The following is an 18,986-nucleotide window of genomic DNA, read 5'->3' on the forward strand; positions in this document are numbered from 1 at the left end:
TAGAAGACACGTGTGTGTATGATTCTGAGCATGGAGATAGATTATCTAAGTGAACTAAGACAAAAGAAAATGATGTACTGTGTATATCCATGCATCATTTATTTGGGCATAAATTTCGGGTGGTCTAATCTAAAAGGCCAGACGCTGCACCTGACGTGAGTGGTGCCAAGAATCTCTGCAATTACTTGAAATACTCAAATATACTATGCTTGCTTGCACTTATTCTGTGGATGCATCTACAAACAGTGCAAACTAAAACCCTGTCAGATTTCACAAGGATGTTGTGATGTGTGTGCAGTTGGACAGGGTTCTCGTAACACAAACAAAGCTAAAATAGCACAATCAGAAGTGGTAATAGCTTCCAACTTCTGCAGTTAGAAGTTTGATTCCTGGTGAGTTGAACTGTTACATTTGATTTCCAACTTGTGCTGAGTTAGTTGATTTCAGCCAAGGCAGCAGCTGAAGTGTAATTGGCCTCATTTCTGCAGCTCATGGGGTAGGGGGAGGGGAGTCAGCCAAGGTTCATGCTTAATTCCAATTCAGTTATCCCACTAAAATTGTTGGCATGCCAATGTACCGTGAGGATAGGACTGGGCTCAGCTGTGATGCCCTTCAAAGTCAAGTTGCTTGCTGATAATATGTAAGTCACGGCAAAAGGAAAGACTATCGAGTTTTGGGTGAAATATCAGGGCATCTGCACTTTAGGAACTGTCAACGGGAAGCATTTTGTTCAAGAAAGGAAGAATACTGGAGAGAAAGGAAATAGTATTAAAATAATTGCTTTAATCAGGTTCAAAGCTCTTTGCTTACCATCGTTGTTATTACCCAAATGCATCTAGCATGGACATCTCATGTAAAGTCAATATCTACCAGTGAAAGGACTTACTGGGAAATCTTTTTTTGCTGGTTCTGATTGTTGGGATTGTAATAACTTCTCTGAATAGGTTGATTAGAAAATATCTACAGAACTGGAATGGACTGGCACCTGTGCTTCATTAATGCTCAGAGTTGCAGTGATAATGTCCCTGTCTCTGGACCAGGAAGTCCAGGTTCAATTCCCACCTGCTTCAGAGGTGTGAAATATTCCTTACATCCATGGTGGTTAAGTTCATATTCCAAGTACATGAACTTTGCATGAACATATGAACTTTGCATGAACATATGAACTAAAGTCAAAAATCACACGACTCCAGGTTATAGTCCAACAGGTTTATTTCTAAACACTAGCTTTTGCAACTTTATTCCTTCATCAGGCGTAGAGACAGAGGCATCAAGACAGAATTTATAAAGTAGAAGATCAAAAGATTATATGACTGGTGTGAATGTATTGAATAAACCTCAAATGGCTGGCTGACTCCCTCCTGCTAAATCTTTAACCAGTTAGAAAGGATATGCAAGTTTCTTTCAAACCATTGCCCCAAGGTAACTAAAAGTTTTATCAGTGTATACAAGAGGTGGCATTTCAGGTCAGACAATGCATTTTATGTCTGAGGCCTTGTTTAGAGTCTATGTCTTAACGTGGAGTCAGACTGCTTTGGAACTAAAACCCAGTGACTTGGAAGAAATTCTACACTTGCATTTTAATCATTCGAAACCTGCATATCCTTTCTAACTGATTGAAGATTTAACAGGACGGAATCTTTTACTTATAATTTCTGTGCCCTGATGCCTCTGTCACTACACCTGATGAAGGAGCAGCACTCTGAAGGCTAACGTTTTAAAATAAATCTGTTGGACTATAACTTGACGTGGTGTGATTTCTGACCTTGTCCAACCCAGTTCCAACACTGGCATCTCCACATCATGTGAATTAAGAGCAGGAATAGGCCATTTGGCCTCTTAAACCTTCTTAACCATTCAATAAGATCATGGCTGACCTGGTTTGAGGCCTCAAAACCATATTCCCATCCCCACTGATAATTTTTGGGTAAATCTTGCAGCCTAAGTTCGCCACCTGGTGGCCACAAGAGATGGACCAAATTGGGTTGTGAAAAGAAAGACTTTTCCCCTCTCAATGTGTGGTAGGCCTCCAAGATAGTTTATGTGCAGAATGGCATGGTGACTGGTTATCAGTCTACTGTTCTGCATGACAGCCAAATCTGGTCCTATTCACACTTGTGCATTATCTTGCAAGTACACAGGAGGGGCTGGTGCAGAAACCCTGGCTACATGTTCCTTGACTTAGCATGCCAAGGCCAACTTCAGCTTCACAATCAGTGTCCCAACTAAGATCAGCTCATTGACCCTCTGGATCAAACTTGAGGGCTCCAAGTCTGAATGGCTGTGTTTTACACTCTGTGGTACCTCTGCAAATGAGGCAATTGGGATCAGAAGCCTATTCTGCTTTACTGGAAGCTAGTGAATGTTCAAAATAGCTCAGCAATGGAGGTAAAACAGTGGAGCTTGTGCAATGAAACTAGAGAAAAGTGAAGATTAGCCTCCAGATTAAAAGTTTGATTCAGATCTCACCTGTATTGAAAGTTTGTCCAAATTTAGGATTAAAGGTGTTGATAGAATTAGAAGGAGGAGGGCAGGATGAAGATTGTGTGAAATATGGACAAGTTGGATCATGTGGCTTGTTTCTGGGTTGTAATTATACATTTCAACATATACCAGAACATATCAGTATTCAGAATACTTTAAACAGCTGCATCATTAAGCATTTACCTTGAAGAGTTCAGTCAGTGCACTCTTGCTGGGGATCTTCATTGCATTGATCTGAACAGCAGGACCTGTTTCAACACTATCTGTTTCACTTTCAGGACTGTTGGGGGTCACAGAGAGTATCACAGGCTGCATTGTTCCCAGGAGCTGATTATCAATCTTGTGAAATACAGAAACAAGTATCTTAGTGGCATTTAATATTTCATAATGAAATTAAAAATATTGTTTCTTTTCCTTGCATGAATTAAGAGAAATCACCTAAGAAATTTTTAATACAATTGATAAAATTGGGAGTTGAAAGCTATACTCAATACTGGTGGTTATTAAATTATAATCAATTGTCATAAAAACCCATCTTATTCACTCATGTCCTTCTGTGAAATAAAGCAGCTATCCTTTCCTGGTCTGCACCACATGTGGGTCCAGATGTTTAAAAATGTGGTTTGACGAACTGCCCATTGAAATGGTATAGCAAGCAATTCAGTTCAAGGGCAATTAGGGATAGGCTACAAATGTTAAGCTTTAAGGGCCATTAAAATTGCCAAAAGCCCCTTCAGATGGCTTTTGATGGAGATTTATTCTATTAGAACCATTCCCAAAAATTAGACAAAGTATGAGCCAAGGAAGGGTAGAAACAAATGATAGGGATCTGTAATTGGCCACACAATCCTCTCCAGTTACATCCTATTACCTATCCTATGAGATATAAACTCTTGTTGCATACCATTCCCTTGTGTGCTAATAAAACCACCAAGTTGAATTTAGATAGCAAATCTTGGCAGTCTATTTGATCATGATGCTGTCAGAACTGATTTACTACAGCTATAACAATTTAGAGGACAGAGACAGGCTCCTGCAGCCCTTTGCCACTACAATCCAAAAGTAATCCCACTGCCCTATGCTTGCCTGTAGACTTCAAAGTTTCTCTGCTTTACTGAACCATAGGAAATTCACAGCATACAGATGCAGCAAATCTGCTCATTGCTGCAGCACCAGTCGCCCATTTTGATATTTCTCTCTCATACTTCCAACCAGTTACCCGAGTTATTTATTACTTCCCACCATGGGCTTGAACCTGCACCTTGAAGTCCCATGCTGTCTTGTGCATTGTTAAAAGGTACTTCATTACCTGTATGTCCTGAATGCTGACTTCCAGCAATTGACTAGTGGCAGTCTGTGTGTAATGAACATCTATTCCTGTTAATGTGGTAAACACCAGTTCCTCAGGAGCTTTGTTAACCAGTGACAAACCAATTCCTCCATCCAGCTTCACCAAAACCTGCAAATTTAAAGCATAGTGAAAGTTACCATTTAAAATGGGGACTATATTTAAACTCACAATATGTTCCTGAAGACAACTATTTTTCATGTTTGAAGTCATTAAAATTGTTTATTTTTATTCATTAATGCTATGTGGGCATCACAGCTCGACCAACATTTATTGCCTTTTCCTAATTCCCTTGAGGTTTTGAGCTGCATTCTTGATTTGCTGGAATCTGTATGGTATAGAGTCACCCACACTGATGTTAGGAAGGAAGTCCCAGGATTCTGACCCAGTAACAATGAAGGAATGGTGATATTTTTCCAAGTCAGGATGGTGAGTGTCTTAGTCAGCAGGCTGTGGGGTTCCCATGTATCTACCGCCTTTGTTCTTCTTGGTGGCAGAGTTCATGTGTTAGAAGGTACGAGTTGTTGCAGTGCATATAGTATACGGTATGTACTGGTGACATTGTATGTGGCTTGAAACAGAATGAGTGTTGATGTTGGACGGGGTGTCAATTAACCGAGCTGTTTGTTCTGAATGGTCTCAAGATTCTTGAGTGTTCTTGGAGCTTCACTCATCCAGGAGAGTGGAGTTGTGAATAGTCCTGCATACTGTACAATCATCAGTGACTGCCCACCTGAGTTTACGAAGAGGGGAAGATCATTGATCAAGCAACTGAAGATGGTCTAGGACACTACTCATTACTCCTGCAATAAAATCAGTGGCTATTTATTCTCTAAGATACAGACTCTTGGGCATGGTTTCAGGCTGACAGTCGTTTAATACCTCATCTACATGTGACCCATGCCAATGAATGTCAGGGGTCCAGGAAATCATTCTGATTACATCTTTACCGGATGGTGATAACTGTATAGTTTGCAGGCTATTAAAAAAATTGTTCATGTCTGACATAGCACAATTTACTCACTGAGATACAGAGGATTTTGTATGGTTCATTTATCAATCTGTGGAGAGGAACAGCTCAGGAATTGGCCCACATGGACGTATGGGATGTAGATCAGAAATGTCTTTAGTTTTTTTGTTTCCTCTGAGTAACGTGTTAGGAAACTCCAGAACCAGCTTGTGTAGTGAACCACAGCTGAACTCTCTTAAATCCAAATTATTTTATAGAAGTTGTGCTAAAGTAAATCTATCCTCGACTACACTACAGGATGAATTAATACTGTCAAAGGGCGCTCTCTGAACCAGGGAGTGTCACAAAGTAAACTTCATGCCATATTCATAGAAGCGCTGTGCCCACTCTAGATTAGAACAACTCAAAACTCTTCCCACTGATTTGCCCTTGATCCAAAATTCTTTATCTTGACTTCAGATTTTTATCAATTTTCCCTTTTCCAAAAAGTTTCTGCCTCATGTTCATCCTGCAGTAAAACAGTCCTCATTCAAAATACTGATCTTTAAGTAGTATTTTTCCTGATCACTTTCCACAATCTTAGTATAGAAAAGGGAATTTTCTTTGATGTATTCTTCTTGACATACTCCATTTAAGTTATAAAATTGCACTAGTTATCCAACATTAACTATTTACTTTAATCTGAGATGAGTCAAAATCCATTTTATAAACTCAGTCTTCTTGCTCTTCACCCAGTGAGAAGGGGCATACAGGTTCAGTTATCATTAACTACTATACATTCAGGCAATACGGATCTATAATTTCTTTTCTTTACTAACTGACAGGATGAGGGCGTCGCTGGTTAAGCAGCACTTATTGACCAGAGGGCAGTCAAGAGTCAAGGGTCTGGAGTCACATGTAGGCCAGACCAGGTAAGGATGGCAGTTTCCTTCCCTAAAGGACATCAGTGAACCAGATGGGTTTTTCTGACAATCAACAATGGATTCACAGTCATCGTTACCTTCTTAATTGCAGATATTTATTGAGGTCAAATTCCACCATCTGCTTTGACGGGATTTGAATCTGGGTACCAGAATGTTACCTGGGTCTCTGGATTAACAGTCCACAGATAATACCACTAGGCTGTCGCCTCCCCATATAATTGGCAATTTCTTGTATCAAGGATGATTCTTTCTTACAGATGGCTAATTGGAAGTGAGTGTCAGTTTTAGCTATAGGTCTGCAGATACACTGGTATGGAGATTGATTAATGGGTCATTATATTTTAAGTTACTTTACAATAAAATTAATTTTTTCTGAGATCAAGTTCATGTTTGTTAACAGCCAGGAGAGTCTTGAAAGCATTTCATAAACAGAAAATCAACATAAGGCTTGAACAGTCTAAAAGCAAAATCAGAATGAAACCCTCACACACCTCTAATTCTTGATCAGCTTCCAAGTTCTTTAGCTTCCGAACTTCACCGATTTCTACAGGACAGTCCTCGCTTCCTGTGAGGGAGCGATTTGTTCTGCGATGCTGTTGGTCAGCAATCTGTAACAAGCCCAATTTTGTCAGTAGACCAAGTAAGAAAAACATTTATTGGATCAAAAAAAACCTGATTCAATGGTATCTGTGTAATTTCAATAAATTATAAACATAAAAATGTTTTACAGATTTTCCAAAGCAGACATCTGGGAAATTCACAAACTGCTAGCAATCTTAGGTAGAAAATGCTGTTGTACTTATCATCAAGGGAAATCAGAGCTAAGAGATAAATAAGCCCACCTGTACAGTCATGGATAATAGGTGGGAGAAAGGTAGAAATGTAGAAATAACTGATATGCAAAGTATAGAAAGAAAATCAACTGCAGTCCACGTCATAGAAACTGACAGATGATAAAACTCACCCAACGAAGCAATGGAAAGATATTCAAGTAACGGGCAAAGGCAAAGGTGATAAAGCCAAGGGACGACCATGTGAAAAAAAAGAGGGTTGTCAAAAAGAGAACAGGATGAACCTTACAATGAAGGAGCTCAGAAATGGAAAAAAGTGCTGAAAGCACAAACCAGTTCATGACTTATGAAAAGAAAAGGAGACCAACATCCTTAGTCAAAACTATATCCAGAGAAAAAGTTTGTATCAAAACTCAATGCAATGAACAAGCCAAGCCATGCAAGTAAAAGCCTGTAGTGTAAACTAAACAGCAATGATTCCCATATCTGAAGTTACTTAAGTTGGTGGCCAGGAACAGATGACCTACTATTCCTGAATGTGGAACAATAAGAGAGAGTGTGGCTAAAATGTCAAGGCATGTCAAGCTCACTTGTGGGCAGAACGAAGGCTTGTGGGTAGAGTGGTCAACTAATCTGTGTTTGGGTGTCTCAATGTAAAATGAACCATGTAATAAACGACAAAACCTATATTCTTAATGAACAGTAGTATATTGGGAGCAAATACTGTGCGTCTCACACTGATGATATGAATGGAAACATGATCTTTAGCATTGGGTCAGCTTATTCAGCAAAGTCCCACAATCCTGAGAAAGGCAGGTTAGAAGAGGGGATGCAGGAAGCATAAACAAAAGTATTCGGGAAACAATGAAGGAAAGGTGGAGCTTAGATTGCAAGGCATTGGAATTTTGAAGACAGAATGACAAAACAATCTGATGAATGTTCACGTTACTGGGCAGATAATAAAAGTAGTAAAAAGAAGTAATTTTTCTGGCATGAGAAGAGGGATCTGATCACGTACAAGAAATGGAAGAGATAATGGTGTCATGGTAATGTATTTATATTCGTAATCCAGAGGCCCAGGTTGACACTCTGGGCAACATGGTTCAAATTCCACCACAGCAGTTGGTAGAATTTAAATTCAACTAATTAATAAATCTGCAATATAAAGTCAGCTTCAGTAATGGTGTCCATAAAATTAACATCAATTGTCATAAAAACTCAGCCTGTTCACTAATGCCTTTTAGAGACGAATTTCGTAATCCTTACCTGGTCTGGCCTACACGCGACTCCAGGTCCACAGCAAAGTGACTGAATCTTAACCTACCTCTGAAATGGCCTAGCAAACCACTCAATTCAAGAGAAATTAGCAATGTTGGCCTTGTCAGTGATGCCCACAGTCCATGAAATAATAAAAACGTTGTGGGTCTGACATGACCTAGAGTGCTTTCAATCACTAATGCAAGGACCTGACTGAGAAAAAAAAAAGTGGAACAGTTTAGGAACTCTGATGAGGAAAGTGCAGTCATTAGACCAAACACAAAGAAACAGGGAGAAAAGAATGGTGTCTTTATAGAAGGTATATTGTTAAGTGAAATATATGTAAGTATTTGTGGGATTCAGAAATAGGCGTCTGTGAACAGTGCATTGTCAGGTGAAAGAGACGAAATCCAGGAAGGAAAGGGAAGAGACAAGGATGAACCATAGAGAAGTGAGGGATTTGTGAAAATTGAAATTGAAATTGGAAGGAACACTGATAGTTGTCAATGTAATGGAGACAACTGTTGATCAGGCACAATTAGCAATGGAATCAAAAAGAGTCATTTTTCACAAAGGATGAGTTTAACTAGGATGTTATATGGTGTTCCAAGTGAGATATTTGATCTGAGGACGTGTAGTTGAAGGAATAGTTTCTCAACTGGAGAGAAAGATAGTGATGAATGGGAACTGACTGGATCACTGTTTGAGGAAGGAACAGCAACTCACATTCCACTTGGGAACCCTGCAGCCCAATGGTATCAATGTGGACTTCACCAGCTTCAAAATCTCCCCTTCCCCCACCGCATCCAAAACCAGCCCAGTTCGTCCCCTCCCCCCACTGCATCACACAACCAGCCCAGCCTGTCTCTGCCTCCCTAACCTTTTCTTCCTCTCACCCATCCCTTCCTCCCACCTCCATTTCCTACCTACTAACCTCATCCCACCTCCTTGACCTGTCCGTCTTCCCTGGACTGACCTATCCCCTCCCTACCTCCCCACCTATACCCTCCTCTCCACCTATCATCTTTTCTCTCCATCTTTGGTCCGCCTCCCCCTCTCTCCCTATTTATTCCAGAACCCTCTCCCCATCCCCCTCTCTGATGAAGGGTCTAGGGCTGAAATGTCAGCTTTTGTGCTCCTGAGATGCTGTTTGGCCTGCTGTGTTCATCCAGCATCACAGTTTATTATCACTGTTTGAGGAAAAAGCCTTTTTAGTAATGGATGGAGAACTACAGGGATAGTATGTTCATGATGAAAAGACAATTGATGGTAGACAGCCCAAAATTATCAAGTGGGAGGTGTTAGAAGTTCATGTAACAGGATCTTGTTCAAATAATTGGTATCAGAGAGAGTTCATTAATGTACTTTCAGGAGACAAAAATGAACTATATTAGGTTTGAGAAGGTTGCATGCAGTGAGAGTGGAAGGGTGAAGAAGTTCTTCTTAAGAAATAAAATTACCAAGAGTCTGGAAAATTATGTTTTAGTCTTCAGCAGCAGAGCCAGGACGCAGGGCAGACAGAGAGTTTAGTCACGAAAATTAACTTCTACTGCAAGATAAAAATGCTCTCTTTGTCAGAATGTTTGATAACACATCATACATTTTAGTTGTACTTACTCATGATTAGCAGATTACCTGCAACACTCTTGTCGGTCCATCAGGAATGACACGTAAAGACAGAATTCCTGACCCAGGTCTCATCTTCTGGTTTATGAACTGCTGCTCAGCTGGAACTCGTTCCAGACCAAAGGAAGAATCAGGACCCAGTACTACCTCCGCTCCATCATATAAGCCTTTTGTTACCTAGATAAATGAGCGCAGTTACAGTTCACTGAAAATTAGTACCTTCAAATTAAAAGCATATGAGCAAAAAAGATCAGAGCACATTTCTATGCGGCATCTAGTAAATGTGCTAAACGCAAAGGGTGACTGAGAGTGCAGGTTAGCAACAAGCATGCATTTGCAGCTCAAATTTCTGGCATCGGGCAACATTCCCTGTTAAACTTGCTGCCTGAAATATCTTGCTGCACTAAGATCCACTCAATGATCACAGCCCTGCTTTGGTTGAGCTATAATGGATTGTCAATGCCTTGAATTTGAAATACTCATCCCCGTGTGCACTTCCTTCCATTGCCTTGGCCATCTGACTCTGACACCTCTTCCTGTCCTACGACAGGTCTGATTTCTTCCAGCTTGGGCCCTTTACTCATCACTTCTTCCTATCCCATAAAATAATCCAAGAACATCTTTCTTCATCAGACAGCCAGCTTATTGATATATTTGCTAACTCAACGATATTAGTGATGAATGATGCTTATGTTTGAGGGATGTAAGTAGAGAATCTCTATTTGAGCATTTTTTTTGCCTCCCAGGACAACTTGGGATAAAAATGGACAATTCTCTTGGGAACCAACAAACAAATGCCATTCAATGTTAGGGTTCGAACTTGAGACAACTTGTGTGAAGCCTGATTTTCCATGTTCTCTCTGGGCAGCCAAAACAAAATTTCAAGGGTTCTAGCTTGTAAAAACTTATCTTCATATTACTTCTTGTCTATGTAACATGTCACTGCTAAGTAACTAATTGAACGTGGAATGCTTTGAAGTATTTCTGAGTGTATGATAATATATAAATACAAGTCTGTGCATTTTCAAACAAAACTGGCAATAGCACCAAACCACACAGACCAGAAGACAGCAATTACGAATCTTCCCTTATTCCTGGTACAGCAGGAATTGGAAGTAAAGAAGAGGAAACTATTGTTTATTTAGTGGTTGTGAGAGAAACATATCAGTGATGTTGATGCAAGTAGGATCAGAATCAAGGATATCCAAAACTACCTACCACAAAGAAAGAACAGTTGCAAGGATTGTAAAGGTTATAAAATAGGAAATCAAAAAAGGTGACAAAAGCCTCTTTTAAATGAAACTTAGATAATAAAATGTGAGGCTGGATGAACACAGCAGGCCAAGCAGCATCTCAGGAGCACAAAAGCTGACGTTTCGGGCCTAGACCCTTCATCAGAATGAAATGAATTAAATGAAACTTGTTGCTTTTTGTCAACAGAACGACGGCTGCCTGATAAAGATCAGTTTACAGTGAAGAACTCTGTGCATCTTCAGTAAGAAATAATATGGTTATATTATTTATGTTTCCCTTCCTCTTTTTATTAAGTGCCCAGTATGATGCATTATTCTCGTTTTGATAGGCTGGGTACTTGACTCCCATCCAAGCATCAGTCAATCGGCTCTCAAATCAACTTTAAATTAGGAATTGCAAGAAGCTGTGACTCTCCCGTTACCCTTTGTCACTCAATGAAAATGTCCTTGGTTTGATTTCTCCTTGACTGGTCAAATTTCAAGAGTGGAGTGGTCAAGTCTGCATGAAACACCTGTGGCTAATAGAAGCCTATTAGTAATGCAGAAAGCTGACAATGTGAAATGTTCAATCTAATTAGGGCATGGTAAGGACTCCACCTACACAAGCTTCCATTTGGCAAGGTACAACACTGGGAGCCTCAATTTGTAAAATATACTCACCACCAACATTCAGAAAAGTACACCATTACAGAGTCTATCCTTTAAACTTCAATAGCCTGAACATTCTGAGGAACTGCCAGACTGAAGTATTCAGGATTACAGATTTGCGACTGACAGCAGCAATGGGTGACAGCTATGTAAGGTTACAAATTAAAAGTAGAATTGACAAGATCAGTTGACCAAAATTGAGTACGTCTGAAGTGTATCAGTACCAACATACTGAATAAGCCACTGACATTAAAGAATGTGAAATTGTCCTGCATGAATTTCTCTCCCTCCATCATTTCTTCATTCTATAGATTATAAGATGAGGTATCAGTAGCTAAAATAAAACCACGTCAAGGTTTATTCTGCCACTGTCAATATTTTTACCTGTACTACCATTCTTGTCAGGCCGCAGCTCAGACGTCCATCACGGAAACACCATGTTTGTGTATTGCTGCGACGTTGCTCTGGCTTTTTCAGCATGAGTGGCTCATATCTACAACGAAGTGGTGAGAAATTATATAATTATACATAAAAATTAATATTTCCCAGACATGCTTTGAAACTAACTACAAAATAGGTAGTTTTTTTCTTGTTGGCCCAATGGATAACTATATTGTTTAACATAGAAACAAATTAGAGTTGGAAGTCTCAGAATTACAACCCAGTCGTTGTGATGCCAGGGTAACATCTGGGATGTAACAACTTGTCTAACAACATCCAAGAACTAATGAGCAAAAGATTAACTACCTTTCTGCTCCCAATTGACATTCAGTGATTCTACTGGAATTTGCAAGCAGAAACATTGTGGACAGCATGTTCAAGTTAATCTGCTATGTTTCCCATCCTAGGCTGAATCATTGGACTGGAATCACTGAAGGTGAAGAGTAATTCTGGGGAAAAGTCATCAATCTGAAATGTTAAATTTGTTTTGTCTTCTTCAGATCTTGCCCGATTCGCTGAGAACTTCCAGCATTTATTTGTTACTCCCAGTATCCACAGTATTATGCTTCTGAACTCCATCGTAGCAATTTGGGAGAGGAACTGGAGGGGTGGCAATTCATCACTTTTGATGGAGAAGAGAACAACCAAGATTACGTGACATGGTTAGAATGGAAATTCATTATGTGCGAAAGTGACAGGGGTGAACCATATTTTATCTCTTATGTGGAAAGACACACTGTAGCATTGAACTGTACCAAGGCAAATTCAATGAAATGTTCCACAACCATCAACTAAGGGCCCTTTATCCTATAAAGTTTTATGATTTCAGACCGCATAAGTGTGGACAGTAGCCCATGTATTTAAAATCCTGAGGAAAGTCTATCCTCAAAACTCCAGTCCCCAATGGTAATCAAAATAAACGCTGGAATATTTTGACATGCTCAAGCTCTGTTTGATTCACTGATGACAATAAGGAGGGCTGACATTAATTAGCAGACAGACAGGAACATGAAGGAGATGAATTTGCCCCTTCTACAATAAGGATAGTTATTATACCCAGCAGCTTTATAATTGCTCACAAAAGCTGGAATTATTTTCATCAGAATTTACATTTTAAGTTCCTAAAACATAACACATCGATAAATGACTAAATTGGAAAGACTTCTTGCCCCACCCATTCACTTTATCTTAAATTTACCTGCAGTCAGTGACAGCACCCAAGCCTGTAATGTCTAGGACCAGTCCAGAATTTGACTGCCGACTGGAGGATGGTTTGTTGGGGTTATGAGGAGGAGAAGAACCCTCATGGCATATCATTCCATTACTGGCCATGCGCCAAAGTTGCGATCTTTTACCTGGTTCCTAGATAGCACAGATAGAAGCAGAATCTTATAATGTGTCATAGGTTAAAACACTGAATAAGACACATCAATAAGCTATTTCAGTAATACAATAAATTTAGTTTAACCATAATATTTTCTCCCAACTCCTCTCAAAGACATCTTTTTTTTAAACTGGGCTATGGCTGTCTCTACTTCCTTGCTCAACTCATCATTCTTCATGTTTGAAATTTTACAATGGTTAGCCAAGTGACTCAGTCATGATGGGCACTGCAGCCACTGCAGCTATGCTCAATTCTGTTCTCAACAACCAACTATCTAAGTGCATTCCAGAACAGAGTCACTGGTTAGGAACAGGAACCTTGAGTTATTGACCACCCTGCATCCTTCCCTACTCCCACCCCAAAAAAGCCCACTAAATCCACAGGTAGTACTTACATATACAAATGACCTACATTACAGCAGTGAGTATGCTTCAAAGTACTTTATCAAGTGTAAAATACAGATATTTTGTGGCCCTGAAAGGTGCTAATAGAAGCACAAGTAATTTTTTCCATGTACTGGAGTTATGATTTGAAGTTGAATGCAACAGGAGCAGGGGACTATTGATTTTCTACTGCACTACACAGGTTATGTACATAGAACATAACAGCACGGTACAGGTCCTTCGGCCCTTGATGTTGTGCCAACCTGTCATACCGATCTCAAGCCCATCTAATCTACACTATTCCATGTACGTCCACATGCTTATCCAATGACGACTTAAATGTACCTAAAGTTGGCGAATCTACTACCATTGCAGGCAAAGCGTTTCATTCCCTTACTACTCTCCGAGTAAAGAAACTACCTCTGACATCTGTCCTATGTCTTTCACCTGTCAATTTAAAGCTATGCCCCCTCGTGCTCGCCGTCACCATCCTAGGAAAAAGGCTCTCCTTATCCACCCTATCTAACCCTCTGATTATTTTATATGTTTCAATTAAGTCACCTCTCAACCTTCTTCTCTCTAATGAAAACAGCCTCAAGTCCTTCAGACTTTCCTCGTAAGACCTTCCCTCCATACCAGGCAATATCCTAGTAAATCTCCTCTGCACCCTTTCCAAAGCTTCCACATCCTTCTTATAATGCGGTGACCAGAACTTTACACAATATTCCAAGTGCGGCCGCACCAGAGTTTTGTACAGCTTCACCATAACCTCTTGGTTCCGGAACTCGATCCCTCTATTAATAAAAGCTAAAACACTGTATGCCTTCTTAACAGCCCTGTCAACCTGGGTGGCAACTTTCAAGGATCTGTGTACATGGACACAGAGGTCTCTCTGCTCATCTACACTACTAAGAATCTTACCATTAGCCCTGTACTTTGCCTTCCGGTTACTCCTACCAAAGTGCATCACCTCACACTTGTCTGCATTAAACTCCATTTGCCACCTCTCCGCCCAGCTCTGCAGCTTATCTATGTCTCTCCGCAACCTACGGCATCCTTCGGCACTATCCACAACTCCACTGACCTTAGTGTCATCTGCAAATTTACTAACCCATCCTTCTATGCCCTCATCCAGGTCATTTATAAAAATGACAAACAGCAGTGGACCCAACACCGACCCTTGCAGTACACCACTAGTAACTGGTCTCCAGGATGAACATTTCCCATCAACTACCACCCTCTGCCTTCTTTCAGCAAGCCAATTTCCGATCCAAACTGCTATATCTCCCACAATTCCATTCCTCCGCATTTTGTACAATAGCCTACTGTGGGGAACCTTATCGAATGCCTTGCTGAAATCCATATACACCACATCAACCGGTTTACTCTCATCCACCTGTTTGGTCACATTCTCAAAGAACTCAATAAGGTTTGTGAGGCACGACCTTCCCTTCACAAAACCGTGCTGACTATCCCTAATCAATTTATTCTTTTCTAGATGATTATAAATCCAATCCCTTATAACCTTTTCCAACACTTTACCAACAACTGAGGTAAGGCTCACTGGTCTATAATTACCAGGGTTGTGTCTACTCCCCTTCTTGAACAGGGGAACCACATTTGCTATCCTCCAGTCATCTGGCACTATTCCTGTAGACAATGACGAGTTAAAGATCAATGCCAAAGGCTCGGCAATCTCCTCCCTGGCTTCCCAGAGGATCCGAGGATAAATCCCATCCGGCCCAGGGGACTTATCTATCTTCACCCTCTGAAGGATTTCTAATACCTCTTCCTTGTGAACCTCAATCCCACCTAGTCTAGTAGCCTGTATCTCAGTATTCTCCTCAACAACATTGTCGTTTTCTAGAGTGAATACTGTTGAAAATATTCATTTAGCGCTTCCCCTATCTCATCTGACTCCACACACAACTTACCACTACTATCCTTGATTGGCCCTAATCTTACTTTCGTCATTCTTTTATTCCTTAAATACCTATAGAAAGCCTTAGGGTTTACCCTGATCCTCTCCGCCAACAACTTCTCATGTCTCCTCCTGGCTCTTCTGAGCTCTCTCTTTAGGTCTTTTCTGGCTACCTCGTAGCCCTCAAGTGCCCTAACTGAGCCTTCACATCTCATCCTAACATAAGCCTTCTTCTTCCTCTTGACCAGAGATTTCACCTCCTTTGTAAACCACGGCTCCCGTCTATCTAGTTAGAAGGGCACAAACAGTCGAGAGTACTACAGCTGAGCACAACAGTCATTGACTAGGTCCTTCTGAATATCTGTAGAAGAGACAGAACTGCACTTCAGTAAGTTTCAACATCTCCTGCACAGAAAGTGAGTAAGTGTATGTGACACGCATGCTTTGAAAGGGATGCAGAAAGTTTAGATACATATTTTGGTTGTAGCTGTGATTTCCATTCAATGTCAACAGTTGCAAGGGACTGTTTCAATGCAGTTAATTTTTATGTGTACCTTTTTTTTCAGTATCACTCTTCCAGTTGTGGGTGCGACATCCAGAACCAATTCTGCAAACCTAATGTTTTTATGTCCTGAACTTCGAGTAACTGGCCTCCCAGAAGATTCCATGAGCCTAATTTAAAAAAATACAAAGGAACTACAAAGTTGACATAAAAAATTCAAGTATGTTCAGAACACAATGTATCTTACTATAACCTCAGAGTTATATTTCCACAGTCAATTTTGTATTTCTGAAGAGAAATTACTAATTTATACAAGGAAACACAGCAGTTAATAGCTAGTTGCCACAAGTAAGAAAAGTGATCAGATGATTTGTTTTGGTTGAGTTGATCTAAATGAATTGAAAAAGGATTCTAGGTAACTTTCCTGATCTTCTTTAAATAGTGTCATGGGGATTTCTGCACTTGTCATGTATGTCATGCAGATTTTTCAAACGAGAGCTAGGTTCAGTACAATAAATTGTTTACCACAATTTTCAATCCTGGCATGGGAAAAAAACTGAGACACAATACAGTGGTCATAGAGAGATATTGAATGTTTCAAAATAAAAAATATGCAGATCTCTTGTCCGGGAAGTCTTCTATTTCCGTTGTACATTTCCCTCTGACAGCCTATTTTGGGCCATTTACAAACAGAACAATTTTGAAAGTACAATTCTGGAAATAACTGGTATGGTGCAATACAAAAGCTTAAATATTAGTGTTCCATGTTTCCTCAAGAGGTTTAATCTCTAAACTTAAACACAGCGGATCATAAAGAAGAAATTCACTTCTTTCATTCAGTTGGAAATGTCTTTTGAAACTATATCATGGTTCCTGAAGTTGCATCTAATTGTCCAAAACCAATAGAGAACATTACAATGCTGACAGTAAGTTCAATTCTGGGAAACAGAAACCGAGGCCTACCCAGAAAAAGTATAGGTGGCAGCGATATAGACGAAATTTTCATAGTAAAGCTGCTTGGACTCTTTGAAATCATTCATATCACAGGTAATTTCTGATGAGCCTGCCCCTTTCACTGTTAGTGTGATGGAAGGCTCAAGGACAGGTTCGTCCCAGGCATAATTCAGTGAGGTACCTGGCTTTACCTCGGTCTTTAGTCTCGGCTCTGCCACGCCATGTTGGTTGAAAATAATTGCAACCTATGAAGGAGAAAGAGCGGTGGTCAGGAACTTGGAACTTGTGGTGAGGGCTGAACATATATTTTACTATTTCATTGAAGCAGTCTAACAGCCCATTCTCTAGCTGATTGCACTTGCTCTGACAGAAATTATTCTACTTAACCTCTAACACACATCATCTTCATTGCTCCTTGGTGTAACATCAGGAGTTGTTCCCTGATTCATATGATTCCAGTTCTGCTAGGGTTCTTTGGTGCTAAACTTTCTCAAAGAATGCCTTGATGGCAAGGACAGTTCTGTTACTTCCCTTCTAAAGTTCAGCTCTTTTCTTCATGTTTAGGCCAAAGCTGCAATGATGTCAGGAGCTGAGTGGGCCTGTCAGAACCCACACGGAGAGTTGGTAAACACTAATGTCGAGTAAGTACCACTTCATAGCAGAATCAACTACACCTTCCAACACTTTGCTGATGATTGAGAATGGACTGTTGCAGTGGTAAATAGACGAGTTTGATGTGTCCTATGCTTTCTCACTAAGACATACATTGCCAAGTGTAGGCCAGTGTTCTAACAGTACTGATCAGCTTGGCTACAGGCTTACCTGAATGAGAGTCATCTCCTAGTTTTGCAGACATGACAAATTATTTGCAATTAGTTTTGTTCTTCCTACTTCATGAGGAGCTGATTATAAATCTTGAATTGTACTCTAGATCTGTAGATGTGTACGATTAGTAGGGATTTACCTCTGAAAAGTTGTCGATGCGGAATGGCGGTGGCAGCTGTTCGGAGTTACTGAATGCAATATGGTATGTTGCTCCTTTCAGAGTAATCTCCACTCGAAGGAGATGACAGTTGCCTTGAGTATCTCTGCAAAAAGAAAAGTTGGGTTAGAAAGCACTTCAAGTTACAGTTGGCCTGTAACACAGCAAGGGATAACCAGAAAGGAGGACAGAAATCGCAAAACAACTTTTAACCAACATCAGGACTTTGACTAATTATGTTGCTAGATCCAACTCCTGAGAACAAACTGTTCTTTTAAAATAACTCACTCTGATTTTCAACAAAACAGGCAGCATCAGTATCCAGCGAAAATGTAAAACTTTCTCAGTTCTTACAGCAGTTTTTGGCATTATTTCTGATTTTCAGCACCTATGTAAATTGTTTTACTGCTTTAGACTTTGTCTGCTATTCATTAGGTGACTCACACTTGGATTCTGCCATGCAGAGTGATCCTGTTGTATTTTGCACACTTACATGTCCTTCATACACAGGGGGTAGAGTGGATGGGTTACTTAATCTTGAGTTCAAACTCCAATCTTGATTTTGTACACACAAGCTTTCCTTATGATTTGCCATAGGAGGCTCAAGAATTGCTGTAGAAAGCTCAGGAATGGGAATATGAGCCAATTTTCCACTCACTAGTGAGGGGAGTTGAGGCCATATGTGCCACATTATAGTCACTGTGGCTAAAACTGAATTGCTCAGCATAAGTTAGACATTAAACCTGTGTTTGTAGCCCATGATACTCTTACTCACAAAGCCAACAGGACAGGACACACAATCCTTGCCAACTTGTTTAAATCAAGTATCAAAAAGCCTTCTGTTTTTTGGACATTAGCTTTTTTATTCATGTTTGTAATCATGTCACAGTTTCATCGCAATGATTACAGTACATATAAATTTTACAGGTAACAGTATTTGATGTGGAAAAATATCAACAGATGTTTAAAGCTTTATGAAAAATGCAGTAAATTGGAAAAAATAACCTATCTTTTGACTTGTAACCACAAAGACAAGAAATGTGTTAACTTAAAATCTTTTTGGATAGAGACTGTGAAAATACTCCTTCAAAAGTATTGGTTATATGACTGAGACTGAAG

The 18,986-nt window shown here is 40.0% G+C and overlaps 1 protein-coding gene across 6 annotated transcripts in view; it reads right to left on the bottom strand.

The window, feature by feature from the left end:
• The window catches only part of vps13d (vacuolar protein sorting 13 homolog D), a 276,898-nt gene that overhangs the window by 98,996 nt on the left and 158,916 nt on the right, over positions 1 to 18,986 (bottom strand). For all 6 annotated transcript variants that reach the window (XM_048561113.2, XM_059638090.1, XM_048561115.2 and 3 more), the window contains 9 exons: positions 17,850 to 17,973; positions 16,895 to 17,130; positions 15,984 to 16,101; positions 12,940 to 13,103; positions 11,685 to 11,793; positions 9,409 to 9,576; positions 6,217 to 6,333; positions 3,794 to 3,943; positions 2,668 to 2,823 (listed from right to left, as the gene is read on the bottom strand). In XM_048561113.2, coding sequence (XP_048417070.2) covers positions 2,668 to 2,823; positions 3,794 to 3,943; positions 6,217 to 6,333; positions 9,409 to 9,576; positions 11,685 to 11,793; positions 12,940 to 13,103; positions 15,984 to 16,101; positions 16,895 to 17,130; positions 17,850 to 17,973 — 1,342 coding nt within the window. The remainder of the gene's footprint in view (positions 1 to 2,667; positions 2,824 to 3,793; positions 3,944 to 6,216; positions 6,334 to 9,408; positions 9,577 to 11,684; positions 11,794 to 12,939; positions 13,104 to 15,983; positions 16,102 to 16,894; positions 17,131 to 17,849; positions 17,974 to 18,986) is intronic.

The sequence above is a fragment of the Stegostoma tigrinum genome, chromosome 28, assembly GCF_030684315.1.
Source record: "Stegostoma tigrinum isolate sSteTig4 chromosome 28, sSteTig4.hap1, whole genome shotgun sequence".
NCBI classification, from domain to species: domain Eukaryota; kingdom Metazoa; phylum Chordata; class Chondrichthyes; order Orectolobiformes; family Stegostomatidae; genus Stegostoma; species Stegostoma tigrinum.